The 16,983-nt window shown below is 32.6% G+C and overlaps 2 protein-coding genes across 2 annotated transcripts; both read left to right on the top strand.

Moving 5' to 3' along the window:
* Positions 1 to 1,921: 1,921 nt before the first annotated feature.
* Positions 1,922 to 5,272, top strand: LOC18100180 (phenylalanine ammonia-lyase-like). The gene is made up of 2 exons (XM_006381379.3): positions 1,922 to 2,470; positions 3,397 to 5,272. The coding sequence occupies exons 1-2, from the start codon at positions 2,076 to 2,078 to the stop codon at positions 5,144 to 5,146; spliced, it is 2,145 nt and encodes a 714-aa protein (XP_006381441.1). The 5' UTR covers positions 1,922 to 2,075; the 3' UTR covers positions 5,147 to 5,272.
* Positions 5,273 to 13,996: 8,724 nt separating this feature from the next.
* LOC18100179 (isocitrate dehydrogenase [NAD] catalytic subunit 5, mitochondrial) lies at positions 13,997 to 16,697 on the top strand. Its single transcript, XM_006381378.3, has 7 exons — positions 13,997 to 14,230; positions 14,828 to 15,148; positions 15,240 to 15,401; positions 15,492 to 15,566; positions 15,742 to 15,851; positions 15,925 to 15,997; positions 16,232 to 16,697. Exons 1-7 carry the CDS (start codon positions 14,081 to 14,083, stop codon positions 16,421 to 16,423), a joined length of 1,083 nt encoding a protein of 360 aa, XP_006381440.2. The 5' UTR covers positions 13,997 to 14,080; the 3' UTR covers positions 16,424 to 16,697.
* The last annotated feature ends 286 nt before the right edge of the window (positions 16,698 to 16,983 follow it).

Genomic DNA, 16,983 nt, shown 5'->3' with positions numbered 1-16,983 from the left:
AAAACTTTGGGCTGGATCCATTTGCAAACAAAAAAATTAAGGGTCCAGTCGTGCGGGCCTTGACAAAATAGGTCAGCCAGCAGCGCGCCATTGCTTATTTTTTTTTCTAAATTTGTTATTCAATTTTTTTTTAAATTAATGATTTTTATGGTTTTTTTCTTTAAATTCTTTTAATTTATATTTAAATTAGTACCCCTTCTCTCTTTCATTTTGTTTGGAGAGCCTCTTTTAAATAACTATTATATTTTTAGTTATGCATTTAAATTTGAAGAATTTTTCTAATTCATCTATAATTTTTTTAATCTTTTGTATGGATGAAATTTATATTTGAAAATATAAAATTTATATTTTTAGATAATATTTGTAATATATGCTTCCTTACAAGGTTTTTTTCCTTTTTTTTTATTCAATCAATTTAATTTATGTTTCTATTTCTATTGTCGTTTGCTTGAATAAAAAAGTTATTTTAATAAATAAATTTAGCAAATACAACCAAGTAAATGTCCTGCTTTTCAAAACTAAATATCTTGATCTATACACGTCTCTCGATTTTTCAAGTTTTATTTTTTTGTATCATTAATGATTTTTTTATTTATTTACTCGTACATATAGTTTTCTATTTATTTGATTATATGTATATAAATATATTTTTTGATTTGAACTTAAATTTCTTTAAACTACAGAAATGCATTATATATATATATATAAAATAAAAATATCTTATTCACGATAAAGCATGATTTACATAGCTAATTTCTATCTAAACACTGGCAATCGGAGCCTAATATGCATGTGAAATAAAAATAAATCTAAAAGTAGATGTTCAAAGTGAATATGGACCTAAAAAAAGGATTTTAATGACTTCATGATCACTACTAGACTGTGAACCTCTTAATTATATATTTTTTTAATTGATAAAATTGCTGTTAACAAGCCATTCAAATAAAAAATTATGAGAATATTGAGTGTTTAGTGACAGCTTGCTATTATAATAATAGTGATTATTTTTTGAAATAATTTTTATATAGAAATATATTAAAATAATATTTTTTTAATTTTTTTTAATATTTACAAACTAAAACAATAAAAAAACATTAAATTAACACAAAAAAGTAAAATTTTTAAAAACACCATTTATACCGAAAAACAAACATGCACTAATTCTTTTAAGCTAACTTTTGTTCATAAACACATGAGCTGAACATCCCACGTCATAATTAATATATGATTTGAAACAATAAAAAGGCAATGTGACGCAATTTGTTTTTTATAGTTTAACCTGGATGTCCAGGTTAGCTTGCACGTACCTCAACTAATTTCACGGGCCTCCACAGATTATTTGTTTGAGCTTAACTCCATTACATGTAAGAATTCAGCAAACCAATTATATACAATAATTTAACTGTTATGATTTTGAGTTTATTTTTTAAAATTCTTTGAGTGTTTTTAAAATTATTAAAGATTTATATGATAATTAATTTTAATATCTGTAAAATTAATCAAAATATAAATAAATTCGCTTGAAAAATTCATAATAATAATAATAATAATAATAATAATAATATTAAAAAGCCATTTTGGGAAGGTAAAAGCATGATTATTAGGTGGATACATGTATATATATATATATATATATAGAAAAGAAGGGCAAGACGAAATTTCCCATTTATCACCAACCACAACCTCACCACCATGCATCACACTACCACGATAGTCAAATTTACCCTTCTACGCCAATCGCCAATATGGATCCACAAAAAGAGACCACGCTCCATAATATTGACCCTTGAGATTATTCAAGATCAATGGCCACAATTGAGTTTCAACAAACCCACTTTGTCCCCTCATGCTTACCTACCAACCTCCATGGCTCTATGCATATTGCACAGTATTCAAGACTCCCAACAATCTATTATTCTATTTAAACCCCCTCCCCTCCCTCTCTTCTCCTCAGGAAATCCCATCTTCCAAAACCAAAGATTTCCTCTACTGCTTCTGCTCTTCCTCTCACGGCAATCATTTTTCTAACCTCTTCTTCTCTCTCATTTACACTTTAATTTCTTCTAACAAAACGAATGGAGACAATCACCAAGAATGGCTACCAAAATGGTTCTTCGGAGAGTTTGTGTACCCAACGTGATCCACTCAGCTGGGGTGTTGCTGCTGAGGCAATGAAAGGAAGCCATTTGGACGAAGTGAAACGTATGGTAGCCGAGTATAGGAAGCCTGTTGTGAATCTTGCTGGTCAGACCTTGACCATTGCTCAGGTTGCATCCATTGCTGGCCATGATGCTAGTAATGTCAAGGTGGAACTTTCTGAGTCTGCAAGACCTCGTGTCAAGGCTAGCAGTGACTGGGTCATGGATAGCATGGACAAGGGAACTGATAGTTATGGTGTTACTACTGGTTTTGGTGCTACTTCCCATAGAAGAACCAAACAAGGTGGTGCTCTTCAGAAGGAACTCATTAGGTGAGTAGATTTAAAGACTCCCCATTTAAGCAAATGCTTGTTTATTTTTTCCCCCTAACGTGGTTGGTGTGAAAGTGAGAGAGTTCTTCAAGATATACTAGAAGGAGAGAGAGTTGGTAACTAGCTAGGTCGAGTTGACTCAATGATTTTTATATAATCTCTTCTATCAGGAGAGAGATAATTTAACATCGCTAATCCCTGAAATATTGATGATTGGTGGGTGGGATGGGATTGACTCGACCGAGTCGTGTGGGGTATGGTCGTCCATTCAATGGGTTGTCTAGTCCAGAAAAGGGTAGAGAGGAGTTTCCATTTAAAGTCTTTATGGCCAACTGGGCTCCCATGAAAAGTTCGACATATCAACTCTATACTTTGAAGCTTCATGAAAGTGAGGGAAAATATTCTTAAAAGACAATTCTTTAATGATTCTGAGAAATTTTAAGTGGAATCAAGATTTATGAAATTGTTAATACAAGCTGCCAAACTTTAAACAAGAGTAGGAAATTCCTTTTTTTTTTTTCTTTTTTTTACTGATGATGACTTCAAGTCCCACCAACACATCCTACAGGAATATTCAATGGGGAAGTTTAGGCGAAATTGATCACCAAAAGTGCATTGACATTTCCCTTTGAACTTTATTTTATTCTTCCAATATTTCTTGATTTCTTGACATTGTTAGGAAGCACTTGCACGTTTTGGTAAACCTTCTCTAGCTACCAGTTAGAATGGTCAAAGACATTGTTTAATTTACTGCTTAACTTCATATTTGATTGATTGACTGTTTGTGATCATACACACAAGTTCCATCTTTTGATTTTTTGCCTTGGAAGCATTAACTAAAAATATGTCAGTACTATTTTAAGTGAAGGCATCGATGTAACTAATTTGTCAACAGTGTTTAATTTTATTTTTCTCCCCCTCTTCAGATTCTTGAATGCTGGGATCTTTGGCAATGGAACAGAAACTTGCCACACACTGCCTCACTCAGCTACTAGAGCAGCTATGCTTGTCAGGATCAACACTCTCCTCCAAGGTTACTCTGGCATCAGATTTGAAATCTTGGAAGCAATTACCAAGCTACTTAATAACAACATCACTCCATGCTTGCCACTACGTGGTACAATCACTGCTTCAGGTGATTTAGTCCCATTATCCTACATTGCTGGATTACTGACTGGAAGGCCTAATTCCAAGGCCACTGGTCCCAACGGAGAAGTGCTGGATGCTGTGGAAGCCTTTAAAGCTGCTGGTATTGATTCTGGATTCTTTGAGTTGCAGCCTAAAGAAGGCCTCGCTCTTGTTAATGGAACTGCAGTTGGTTCTGGTTTGGCTTCCATGGTTCTTTTCGAGACCAACGTTCTTGCTGTCTTATCAGAACTCATATCTGCAATTTTCGCCGAGGTTATGAATGGTAAACCTGAATTCACTGACCATCTGACACACAAATTGAAGCACCATCCAGGTCAAATTGAGGCTGCTGCTATAATGGAGCACATTTTAGATGGCAGCGCTTACATGAAGGCAGCTAAGAAGTTGCATGAAATGGACCCCTTGCAGAAACCAAAGCAAGATCGCTATGCTCTGAGGACTTCACCCCAATGGCTTGGCCCCCAGATTGAAGTGATCCGATTCTCAACCAAGTCAATTGAAAGAGAGATTAATTCAGTGAATGACAACCCTCTAATTGATGTTTCAAGGAACAAGGCCTTACATGGTGGCAACTTCCAGGGAACTCCAATTGGAGTCTCAATGGACAATGTACGTTTGGCTATTGCATCTATAGGCAAGCTCCTATTCGCTCAGTTCAGTGAGCTCGTAAATGATTTCTACAACAATGGATTGCCATCAAATCTCACTGCTAGCAGAAATCCAAGTCTGGATTATGGTTTCAAAGGAGCTGAAATAGCAATGGCCTCCTACTGTTCTGAGCTTCAGTATCTCGCTAATCCAGTCACCAGCCATGTGCAAAGTGCCGAGCAGCACAATCAAGATGTTAACTCGTTGGGACTTATTTCTTCAAGAAAGACAGCAGAATCTGTCGATATCTTGAAACTCATGTCCACAACTTTCTTAGTGGCACTCTGCCAAGCAATTGACTTGAGGCATTTGGAGGAGAACTTGAGGAGCGCTGTCAAGAACACTGTTAGTCATGTATCCAAGAGGGTTTTAACTACAGGTGCTAATGGAGAACTTCACCCATCAAGGTTCTGTGAGAAGGAGTTGCTCAAGGTGGTTGATCGTGAAGATGTCTTTGCTTACGCCGATGACCCCTGCAGTGCTACCTATCCATTGATGCAAAAACTAAGGCAAGTTCTTGTTGACCATGCATTGGCAAATGGAGAGAATGAGAAGAACACAAGCACTTCAGTCTTCCAAAAGATTACAGCTTTCGAGGAAGAATTGAAGGCCCTTTTGCCTAAAGAGGTTGAGAGCGCAAGAGCAGCATATGATAGTGGGAATTCAGCAATTGAGAATAAGATTAAGGAATGCAGGTCTTATCCACTGTACAAGTTTGTGAGGGAGGAGTTGGGAACTGGATTGCTCACTGGTGAAAAGGTCCGATCGCCTGGTGAGGAGTTCGACAAGGTGTTTACAGCCATGTGCCAGGGGAAGATCATTGACCCAATGCTGGAATGCCTTGGTGAATGGAATGGTGCCCCTCTTCCAATCTGTTGAGTGTTTTCTATTACTAAATAAATTTGTTGTAATGTTTTTGAACATTGTTTCCAATCCCTTCTACGTTCTTAAAGTTTCATGGCTATGTACTACATAAGCTGCGATAAAAAAGTTTCCATTTCAGTACATCTTTCTTTCTTAAATTTTGCTGTGGAATTGAAAGGGTGAGTGGTGGTTGGGTGTCTATTTTTTTTACGATCAGCAATATAATTAAGTCTAAATCTCACACTGCTATTGATGCATGTAGAATGAATATACATGTATATTTGCGCCTGTGTTAGTTGTTGAAGCAAATTTTACAAGCAAAGCATCTCATTTGAGGATTCACTAGTGATGCTCCTAATTGTTTTTTATCATGGGATGAATAACAAGTTTTGTTTTGTTGCCGAACCCAAAAAAATATTAAAAGATACTTGTGCTTTCAATATGAATCTATTACCGTGTACCTAAACTTATTGTCTCTGTGAATTTAAATAGTAAAATTGTTGTAAAATTATATATCAAGAAACATACAATAATAAAACAATATAATTAATAAAAAATAAATAGAATATATAAGAACAATGAAAATTAAAGGATGAAGAAAAAACTTTTTTATTTCATATGAATTTACAGTTACATTTATGTATATTATTCTCTCAACAATGCTCTTATTTATAGGCACATAAATACTTGTGTTTTTCAAAGGTCATAAGAAGATGTAGCTTCAAATGAACTTAGAGAGATTCAAATGAACTTGATGATGATGAATGAATATAATAATGAAGGAGTGTAGAAAAGCATCTAGACGTCTATATACAATGTATGATTTTATAACACTTTCCCTTGGATGTTTATTGTACAACTTAACGCATTGAAAACTGCCTCATTAAAAACCTTGTCAAGAAAACCCAATGGGACAAAACCTAGGCCAAGAAAAAAAGAGTATATTGCGTATTAACCCCTGAATATATCATCTCGAGTTTTTAAGCTATCTTATTCCAATATTGCATCGCAATCCTTCAAACGTTGTAGTTGGTAATGCTTTAGTTAACAAATCTGCTAAATTATCTTTCAAGCGAATTTGTTGAAAATCTAGCAGATTTGTTGAACATCAATGTCGCCATACTTTTCAAGGTCATGTGTGAAGAAGAATTTTGATGAGATGTGTTTTGTCCTATCTCCTTTGATGTATCCCCCTTTAATTGAGCTATGTATGCAATATTATCTTCATACAATATGGTTAGAGTTCCTTTGCTAGAGGATAAACCACATATTCCACGAATATGTTGAGTCATTAATCTCAGCCACACACACTCATGATTGGCTTTATGGATTGCAAGTATTTCAGCATGTTTAGATGAAGTGGCAACTAATATTTTCTTTGTAGATCTCCATGATATAACAGTATTACCACACGTAAATAGATAACTTGTTAGAGACCGACCTTTATGTGGATCATATAAAAATCCTGCATCAGCATACCCAACTAATTTATGACTAGCATCATTTGAATAAAATAAGCCCATATTCATATTTCCTCGTAGATAATGAAAAATATGTTTAATTTCATTCCAATGTCTCCAGGTAGGAGAAAAATTATATTTTGCTAGCAAGTTCACAGATAATGTTATATCAGGTCGCGTATTATTAGCAAGATACATTAACGCGTCAATTGCATTGAGGTATGGTACTTCAGAACCAAGCAATTCTTCGTTATCCTCACGAGGTCTAAAAGGATCATTTTTCACATCAAGTGACTGAACAACCGTTGGTGTACTCAATGGATATGTTTATCCATATAAAATCTTTTAAGGTCATTCTATGTGTAAGTTGATTGATGAATGAGAATTCCATCTGCTAAATGCTCGATCTGCAGGCTGAGATAAAATTTTGTTTTTACCATATCTTTAATCTCAAACTCTTTCTTTAAATAATTTACTGTCTTTGGTATCTCTATATGAGTTTCAATAATATTTAAATCATTAACATACACATCAATAATAACAAAATCAGATTCTGACTTCTTTATAAAATCACATGGGCATATAGGATCATTATTATAACCTTTTCTCAATAAATATTCACTAAGATGATTATACCACATGCATCCTGATTGCGTTAACCCATATAATAACCTTTGTTACTTGATTGAGTAAACTTTTTGGGGATTTGAATTTTATGCTTGAGGCATTTTAAATCCTGCATGGATTTTCATATAAACATCATTATCAAGTGATCCATATTAGGTTATAACTACATCCATCAAATACATATCTAGCCTTTCATGAGTTATCAGGCTAATGAGATACTGAAATGTAATTGCATCTACTACAGAAGAATATGTTTCATCATAATTAATGTCAGGTCTTTATAAAAACCTTTGTGCCACAAGTCGTGCTTTATATCTTACAATTTCATTTTTTCATTTCATTTTCGCACAAATACCCATTTGTATCCAACTAGCTTTACACCTTTAGGTGTTTGGACTACATGTCTAAAAACTTCACGTTTTGCAAGTGAATTTAATTTTATCTAGATTTTTTTTTCTATTTTGATCAATCATTTCTGGATCGACATTCTGCAACAGATTTAGGCTTAAAATCCTCATTTTCATTAATGATATCAAACGATATATTAAATGAAAAAATATTGTCGATAATTATTTCATTTTGGTTCCATATTTTCTTTGTAGAGACATAACTTATCAAGATCTTCTCATTTTTATTGTTTTTAGGTACCTGAAACTTTTATGGGGTTTTATGATCAATTATGTCTATCTCCTCATGAATATTTTCTTTCTCAATAATGCCAATTTGATTATTTGCTCCTTTTCTTTTTCGAGGATTTTTGTCTTTTGAATTAGTTGGTCTTCCACGTTTCTAGCGTGTTATAGACTCATTTGCTATAATTTTAGTGGATTGTCATATTGGGACTTCAATCCGGGTTGGAGCATTTACAGCTGGTATATGAGATTTGGTTACTCCTTTTGAGTCAGTGAATGCATTTAATAACATATTTGTAATGTCTTGCAAATGAAGTATCTTTTGAACTTCTTATTCATATTGTTTTGTATGAGGATCAAAATTCAATAATGAAAATACATTTCATGTAATATCTTTATCCAACTATTTAATTTCTCTCCCTAATGCTGGAAACATAGTCTCATCAAAATGACAATCGGCAAATCGTGCTGTAAATGAATCACCTGTTAAGGGCTTAAGATATTTAATTATTAATGGGGACTCACACCCAATATATATTCCCAGTCTCTTTTGAGGACCCATCTTTGTACATTGTGATGGATAAATTGGAACATATATCGTACAACCAAATATTCTTAGATGAGAAATGTTTGGCTTATGACCAAAAACCAATTGTAATGGGGAGAATTTGTGATACGCTATTAGCCTAAAACGTATAAGTGTTGTTGCTTGTAAAACAACGTGCCCCCAAGTAAAGACATGAAGTTTTGTTCTCATGAGTAGTGGTCTTGCAATTGACTGGAGGCATTTAATAAGTGATTCAGCAAGACCATTCTGAGTATGAATATGGGCAACAAGATGTTCAACGTTTATCTCAAGTGACATGCAATAATCATTAAATGCATGTGATGTGAATTTACCAGCATTGTTAAGACGAACTGTCTTGATTATATAATCTGGAAATTTTGCTCATAATCTAATAATTTGAGCAAGTAATCTCGCAAAAGCCAGGTTGTGAGTTGATAATAAACAAACATATAACTATATTATAGATGCATCTATTAATACTATAAAATAGCTAAATGGTCCACATGGTAGGTGAATGGGCCCATAAATACCACCTTGAATACCTTTCAGAAATCTTGGGGATTCAGTCCCAACTTTAGCTGGTGATGGTCTAATGATCAATTTGCCTTGAGAACAAGCAGCACGCGAGAATTCCTTGAATTAAAAAATCTTCTGGTTCTTAAATGGATGATTATGTAAATTCTCGATAATTCTTCGTATCATTATTAATCTAGGATGACCTAACCGGTCATGCCAAATAATAAAATTAGTTGGTTTATTGAACTTCTGGTTCATTATTGCATTGACTTCGATTGTACCAAAACTTGTGTAGTACAAACCTAAAGATAAAACGAATAATTTTTCTAATATTTGTTTTCCAGTAGAGACATTTGATACGATGTAAAGATATTCTATATCATTGTCATTGACAGTCTCAATATGATACTTGTTAAGTCGTATGTCTTTGAAATTTAGTAGATTTCTCATTGATTTAGTAAAGAACAAAACATTATCAATAATAAATCTTGTTTCATTATGAAGCATTATATTAGCTTTTTTAGAGCCTTCAATCAAGTCTGTTGAACATGATATTGTATTTACTTTTGCTTTCATCATTTTTATATTTGAAAAATATGTTAGGTTTTGTTCCGGTGGCCTTTTTTTTTCATTCCTTCTTTTCTCTCACCTCCTCAATTCCAGATCCAACCCTTGCACATTTTTAAAGTAGCTATTCAATTTATTTTTCTTTTAGATTTGGTCATTGTTTTTTTTATTGCTATTTATTTTATTTTAAATTATCCATATAATTGGAATTTTCTTTCAATTTAATCCTCATTTGTTTTTTCACCTTTCAGATTTAGTCCTTATACCTTTTATTTTGATTTTTTTTTAATTATTCTCTTAATTAAATTATCTTTTCAATCGCATCCCTCAATATTTTATATCATTCTCTCAATTGATTTTTTTTTAATTGCATGCCTCATTATTTTAGTTTATTTGATTTTATGTCAGATTTGGTTATTATTCTCCTTTTTGCTATTTGTTTTATTTGTAATTCTTTTTTTGTTGGAAATTTATTTTTCGATTTCATCTCTTAATATTTCATTGATCAAGATTTTGTTAACCTTTTAGGTCACAGGTTTGAAAGATTAGGTTGAGTTGGCTTATATGTTTTTTTACAGGTGTTTTTTTATAGTTGATTTTTGTCGATACCATTCTTCTATAGGCTTATCATGGTCTCATGTGTCAGGCCACATGTTTTACATGTTAACTTAGCTTTGCCCAGAACAATATTATTTTTTTAAAATTTATTTGTTATTGTTGTTGCCTGATTTTTTTTTCATATTACCAAATTATTCAAGGTTTAACTAGATTATCAAATTTTTCTTATTTCTTTAAAAAGACAATCATTTCCTCAACATTTTTTTCGGATTGATAAAAATTTGGTATGGCTCGCGGCATTGCGCGAGCCACCAATCTAGTAAAAGACTAAAAGATGTTGGTTGCTGGCATTTTGTGACCAAATAAAAAAATAAAACTTTATAAAACTTGATCAAACGCACCAATATCTATTATAAGAATCTTGTTTTAGTAAATACTAGCCTTAGTGTTCGTGCTTTGCTGCGGGGTCAAACTATTTTTTTATACAAAAAATGATGTTCAAGTATTGAAATAGAGTAAAAAAGAACATTATAAACTGATCACGATAAATGTATAACAACACTAATTAGAGCTGAGCAATCATGGGACACTCCACCAAACATACAATTCATATTATATGAATCAAATAACCTGATAAAAAAAATGAGAATTATAAAGCCTTTTGAAAAAATATGTTAACTTTTTAAACCTGTGACCCGAGTCTTTAGACCCGAAACACTCAATCTAAAAAAACCATGTTGAGCAATTCCCAATAAATTAAATATTAAAGGATGAAATTGAAAAAAATTCAATCATACAAAATATTTTTTTTTAAATAACAATTCAAATAATAAGGATCAAAATCATTATTACTACTAATATTAATAAGTAATATCATTACTATTACCATTATCATTATTAACATTATTATTATTTCAATTATTATTAAAATCACAACTACTGCTACTACTACGACTATCATTATCACCATTATTATTATTATTTCAATCATTATTAAAAACACCACCACCACCACTATTAGTATCACCAAAATTATTACTATCATCAATATTATTATGGCAACTATTAATACTATCACTATTGTTATCACCATTATTATCACTATTAGTACTCCTACCATTACAACTACTATTATTCTTATTATCATTACTAAATTTTTTATTATTATTATTAGTACTCCTACCACAATTACCACCACTATTGCTACTACGACTGCTACTACTGCTACTACCACCACTACTGCTGCTATTGTTACTGCTACTGCTACTCATTAATAATATTATCATCATCATTATTATTATAATTACTAATTTGATTATTATTATTATTATTATTATTATTATTATTGTTATTGTTATTTCTATGATCATTATTATTATTATTATTATTTTGGTTATTTTGCTATTTATAAATATATTGAATCGGCCAAAATACCCTCAAACAAATCCATAATGCCTAAGACACCGTATGAAAAGACAAAAATATCATTGGTTTAAAGGCAAGTGAATCTTCATGTATACGAAAGATAAAAAAGTCACAACACTGTAATGATTAATAGAAAAATATGTGGGGCTACTTTGAATCATCATCCATTTTAGTATATTTGTTATTTTAATCCTTCTTTTGAACAAGTTTAGTTGAACTATATACTCGGTGGTGAATTATTCCATTAACAAATAATTTATCATCCTGAATTAATTAAGAAACATTGCGTCAAGTTAATTAATTATAATTGCTTAATATTGTGTGTGTGTGTATGTGTGTGTGTGTGTGTGAGAGAGAGAGAGAGAGAGAGAGAGAGAGAGAGAGAGAGCATTAAATCATGTATTGATTGCAACGATCATGAATGATTAAAGTCCTTTCATTTATTTTTTTTACACTAGAAGAAATCAATATCACTTGTTTTTTATTTTTAGATTTTTAGGAACCTAGCACATTTTTTTTTGTAAAATATTACAAGCTAAAAAATATTTAAAAATCTAGCACGCTTGATCGAATCGTAGATAGCATCCGCAACACACGTAGGTGTTATTTGCTATTCCACTTAGAGACACATCCTAAAACATTTTCTTCTACCATTAACTCTCTGCCCAAAAAAACCACAATTCACACAATCCAAATAACTGGTTTTCTAGCATCAAAACACAATTCACGTAAGCAGCACACGACATCTTCAATTATAAGTAACAAAATTAGATCGACGATTAACTTAATATAACATTTTATTAAAATTAAAATAATTATGCATCTAATCATAATTCTCATAACATATAATAAAATGTATATCTAATTATCACCTCAGCTCAATGAAGGGCTTAAAGCATTCAAGGAAGGGCTTGAAGCACTTGTGGACGGGTATAAAACATCAACCCCAACTAATCCAACTTAAGGACGAGTCTATAACATTTGTGTAGGTGTGAGGAGGACCAATATCACCCCAGCTTGTGGACGAACTTGGAACGCTCATGGATGGGTCTGGGATGCTTGTGGAGTGACCAACATCCCCAACACTCTTATGATAAGCAATCTCATCTTCCGCTAATGTCAATTTAAGACGCTCAATCTCCCAAACCTCTTAAAGTCCACAACGACATAAATCAAGTGAAGTGTTGGCTATAATACATTCCATCTTATCGACACCTTTACGAATAGTCGATCGATACCTTCACAGATAGATGTTGTTGCTTTTCGAGCCTTCTTGTACCAAGTAATGAATCTATATACATACATTAAAAACTAATAATTAGCCATCATCCATAATAACATTAACAATATTTAATAAATATTGTATGTAAAACATAATTTTCCAAAATATAGCCTGTAAGTATAAAATAGACCAACCTATTTTTAAAATATTTTTGTATTCACACTTAGAAAGCGGGGACCATGACAAGTGTTGCGTGCACATCAATTTTAAAAATAATTAGTTTTTGGTCACATGCTTTGCTTGTGAATTATCAAGTTTTGTTAAATATTATTATATTAGTGTTTTATATTCATTTATTATGTTAAAAAATATATAAAAATATAACATCTACAATTTAAAATATTTAAAGTTTTCTTTTTTTAAATTTTTTTTTTCTAATAGTTAAATACTATTATGAAATAATAAAAAGAACTTTTTCTTTAAAATTATAGAGGGATTGTAGAGCAAAACTGCAGTCTTGATTTTTCTTGTTTATTGAATCGGTTTTAAAATTAAAATAATCTATAAATTAAGAGAATAAGGAAAAAAAAAAGGCTTTTATATGGTATTTTGATGTACCTTAAAATCAAAGATTCTTCTATGGTGGAAGAACATCACATTACTGTAGTATTATCAATCTTGCATCCAAGCTATTATTTTTTAATCAATTTTACCATTAAACTATTTTTATTTCTCAATTAAGGACCTCCATTAGAATATTTAACAAAAAACGTTAAGTTTCTAACAAAATAATGCCATTTCTTAAAAAAGAAATTGTATAATTTGGATGAAAAGCCTTAAAATGGATGGAATTTCTTAATTAAAATTTGTTGACAGTTTAACATTAAAATGGAAAAAAAAACTTCTTTAGTGCTAACCTTGAGATTATCTTGGAAGGTGTTTTTAAGGTTTGTTTAAAAAAAAATATTTCAGGACTTGTAGAATTAGTTAATATATGTGCAAACTGACCCGAATATCTATACTAATAAAAAAAAATACATTAGACTCGTATTTTATAAATAAATAAATAAATATTCAGAGTGACAGCCTTGCTTGCATTGGCTTTTTTTTTTTTTTCTAATGTTTGAGAATATGAAAAAAAAAATTTAAATTTTTTTTATTTTAAAATAATTTTTTTATTTATAATATTAACAAATCATAATCATTTAAAAGTATTGAAAAAATAATTTTGTAAAAGTAATTATAAATTCAGAAGAAAAACAGGTTGTACCTGCGAAACGGCCACTCAAAATAAATACCATTCCAACTGGCCTTTCATTTTTATTTTTGTTAATAACAATCAAAGGCAGCAACACAGAATCGATCAATCAATCAATGGCTCTTACGCAGGTGTTGAGGCGCGTTCTTGGCTCCACCCCGATCTCTTCAGCGGCTAGGGCTTTCTCTTCTGCTCCGGCTCCCATCCCAGCAACTCTCTTTCCCGGTGACGGTATAGGCCCCGAGATCGCCGAGGCCGTCAAACAGGTCCCATTAAACACTGTTTTTTCTTTTTTTCTTTTTTCTCTTCTCTCTATTTCCATCTCTATGTATTGTTGCTTTGCTGCAATTCAATTGAAGTATTTTTTTTCTGTCAACGTTGATGGCAGTGAATTCTGTTTCCAATAAGTGATTTTTTTTTTTGTTTTTAAATAACTTGCTAAGGAGAAGCTTCTGTACCTCAATTAGGCAGGCTGCTGACACCGCTTTTTCGAAAATGTTTTATATATATTTTTAATTCTTTTTCGCTGTTTTCTGAACGGATGTCTTAGCCTCAATGATGTTTATAGAGAAAAGAAAGGGTTTTGTGTTGATCAGAATATAGGGCTAATAACAAAATCTTCATGTTTAGAAATTCTTAGTGGAGGATTAAGGGTTTAGGTATAAAACTCGATGTTTAAATGCTGTTTATAGAGTTTCAAATTCAAGATAAATGTTTCGGTTCTTGAAAATGCATGCGTGTTGTTATGTCTCTATTCCGCATTCTCCCTGCCCCGTATTTGTTCTGTTTATCAATTTTTTTTTTTTTTTTTTTTTTTTTTTTAGTATAGCTGTGAAAATTTATCTTCATTTCCACCACCACAGGTGTTTCAAGCAGCTGAGGTGCCAATTGAGTGGGAAGAGCACTATGTGGGCGATCAAATAGATCCAAGAACCCAGAGTTTTCTAACATGGGAGAGTTTGGAATCAGTAAGAAGAAACAAGGTGGGCTTGAAAGGGCCAATGGCCACGCCGATTGGAAAAGGCCATCGTTCCTTGAATCTTACCCTTAGGAAAGAGCTTAATCTGTATGCCAATGTTAGGCCTTGCTATAGTCTCCCTGGGTATAAAACTCGGTATGACAATGTTAATCTTATCACTATTCGTGAGAATACAGAAGGAGAATACAGTGGACTTGAACACCAAGTAAGTTTCTTTCAAGAATAGCTGATGTGTACTAACAAGTCTACAGGGTGTATAAAATTAATCAGATCGTTTTATTTAATTGTGGTGCTAGGTGGTTAGAGGTGTAGTTGAAAGTATCAAAATCATTACTCGTCAGGCAAGTTTGAGAGTGGCTGAATATGCTTTTCACTATGCAAAGATCCATGGACGAGAGAGAGTATCTGCTATACACAAAGCTAATATTATGCAGAAAACGGATGGTCTTTTTCTCAAGGTATTCCTGTTGTAACTTATGCTTACATCAGATGTTTCTTTATTGTTTTAGCCAAGAATCTTCATATTTAGTTGATTTAATTATCTGCAGTGCTGTCGTGAGGTTGCTGAGAAGTACCCTGAGATCACTTATGAGGAAGTTGTTATTGACAACTGCTGTATGATGGTATAATAAATTTCTTTCTTTGAGTATTTATAAATTGAGGGGGGTTTAAATTATGAAATCAATTTTTTCACCTATGTGCATTCCATGCTGTTAACACGTGGGTTCCTCTTCCTGCACTATCAATATTGTCAAGGATATGCTATTATCTTTCTGCTGAAGAATTTCCCTTGTTCAGCTTGTGAAGAATCCAGCACTTTTTGATGTGCTGGTGATGCCTAACCTCTATGGTGACATTATCAGTGACCTTTGTGCGGGGTTGATTGGTGGTTTGGGCTTAACACCAAGGTATTTAAATATCTTCATTCATCTCCAATATTATACATTCAGTTCTTCTGACAGGATTTGAATTCTTCTGCAGCTGCAATATTGGTGAGGGAGGAATCGCCCTGGCTGAAGCTGTGCATGGTTCTGCTCCTGACATTGCTGGGAAGGTTAGTGTTCATAGTTAATTTACATGTTTTCTTTGTTCTACCCAGAGTTTCACACTATACAGCCATGCAATGTGCTTTGATGCCTATCCATTTTATGTTGCACTACTTCAATTATTTGAATAGCTGGTCTCTCTAATTTGTTCTCTAATGCTCCTTTTTTTTTTCCCTCTGTTCTTGTCCCCTGACTTCTATATTTGTCACATACTAACCTCTTCTGTGGTTGAATGTACGCAGAATTTGGCAAATCCCACTGCTCTGCTGTTAAGTGCTGTCACAATGTTGCGCCATTTAGAGCTCTATGACAAGGCCGAGAGAATCCAGAATGCTATCCTTACCACAATTGCAGAGGGAAAATACCGAACTGCAGACCTCGGTGGTTCTTCATCGACTACTGATTTTACTAAGGCAATCTGCAGTCATCTTTAAGGATTCTTATGGCGGATTTTAGTCTTTCTTTGGTATCTCGAAATAGTTCTCTATGATGTCGCTTTTTGGGGCATTGTTTTTGTTCAGTGTTTTAAAAGGGATGAATAAGACCACATTATTTTGATGGGGTTGTATAGAAGCTCACGGAGTTGTTCTTCCAAACATCAAGGCCATATATAATTTCTCCTTTTTAGCAAATTTGTGTGTTCACTGCTCACCCCATGATGAACAAAATTATTAGAATGTCAAAACGCAAAAGGGCGCTATTATTCAACTGCTGCAAGTCTTTTGAGTTAATTGTCTTGTTATTATTCTTATTCTAAGAAAAAGAGATTATCACGATGAGCCCTTTTTTAACGTTTGTTTACGTTTGCATTCCATTTCCAAGACTTTCGAGCATGTCACTGTGACTAAGGTTGACAAATCACTCTGTTGGCTAATTTCTTCATAATGAGTTAATACAACTATTTTAATACCTCTCTAATTCTTGTCAAAATCGATTTTAGCCAAAGTCCCAACTCCAAAAGCATGCACAATCCATTTAATGGCATCTGATTAGC

This window comes from Populus trichocarpa, chromosome 6, assembly GCF_000002775.5.
Source record: "Populus trichocarpa isolate Nisqually-1 chromosome 6, P.trichocarpa_v4.1, whole genome shotgun sequence".
In the NCBI taxonomy this organism is placed as follows: domain Eukaryota; kingdom Viridiplantae; phylum Streptophyta; class Magnoliopsida; order Malpighiales; family Salicaceae; genus Populus; species Populus trichocarpa.
The sequence above is the reverse complement of the archived record's forward strand: the minus strand, read 5'-3'. Positions and strand labels throughout refer to the sequence as shown.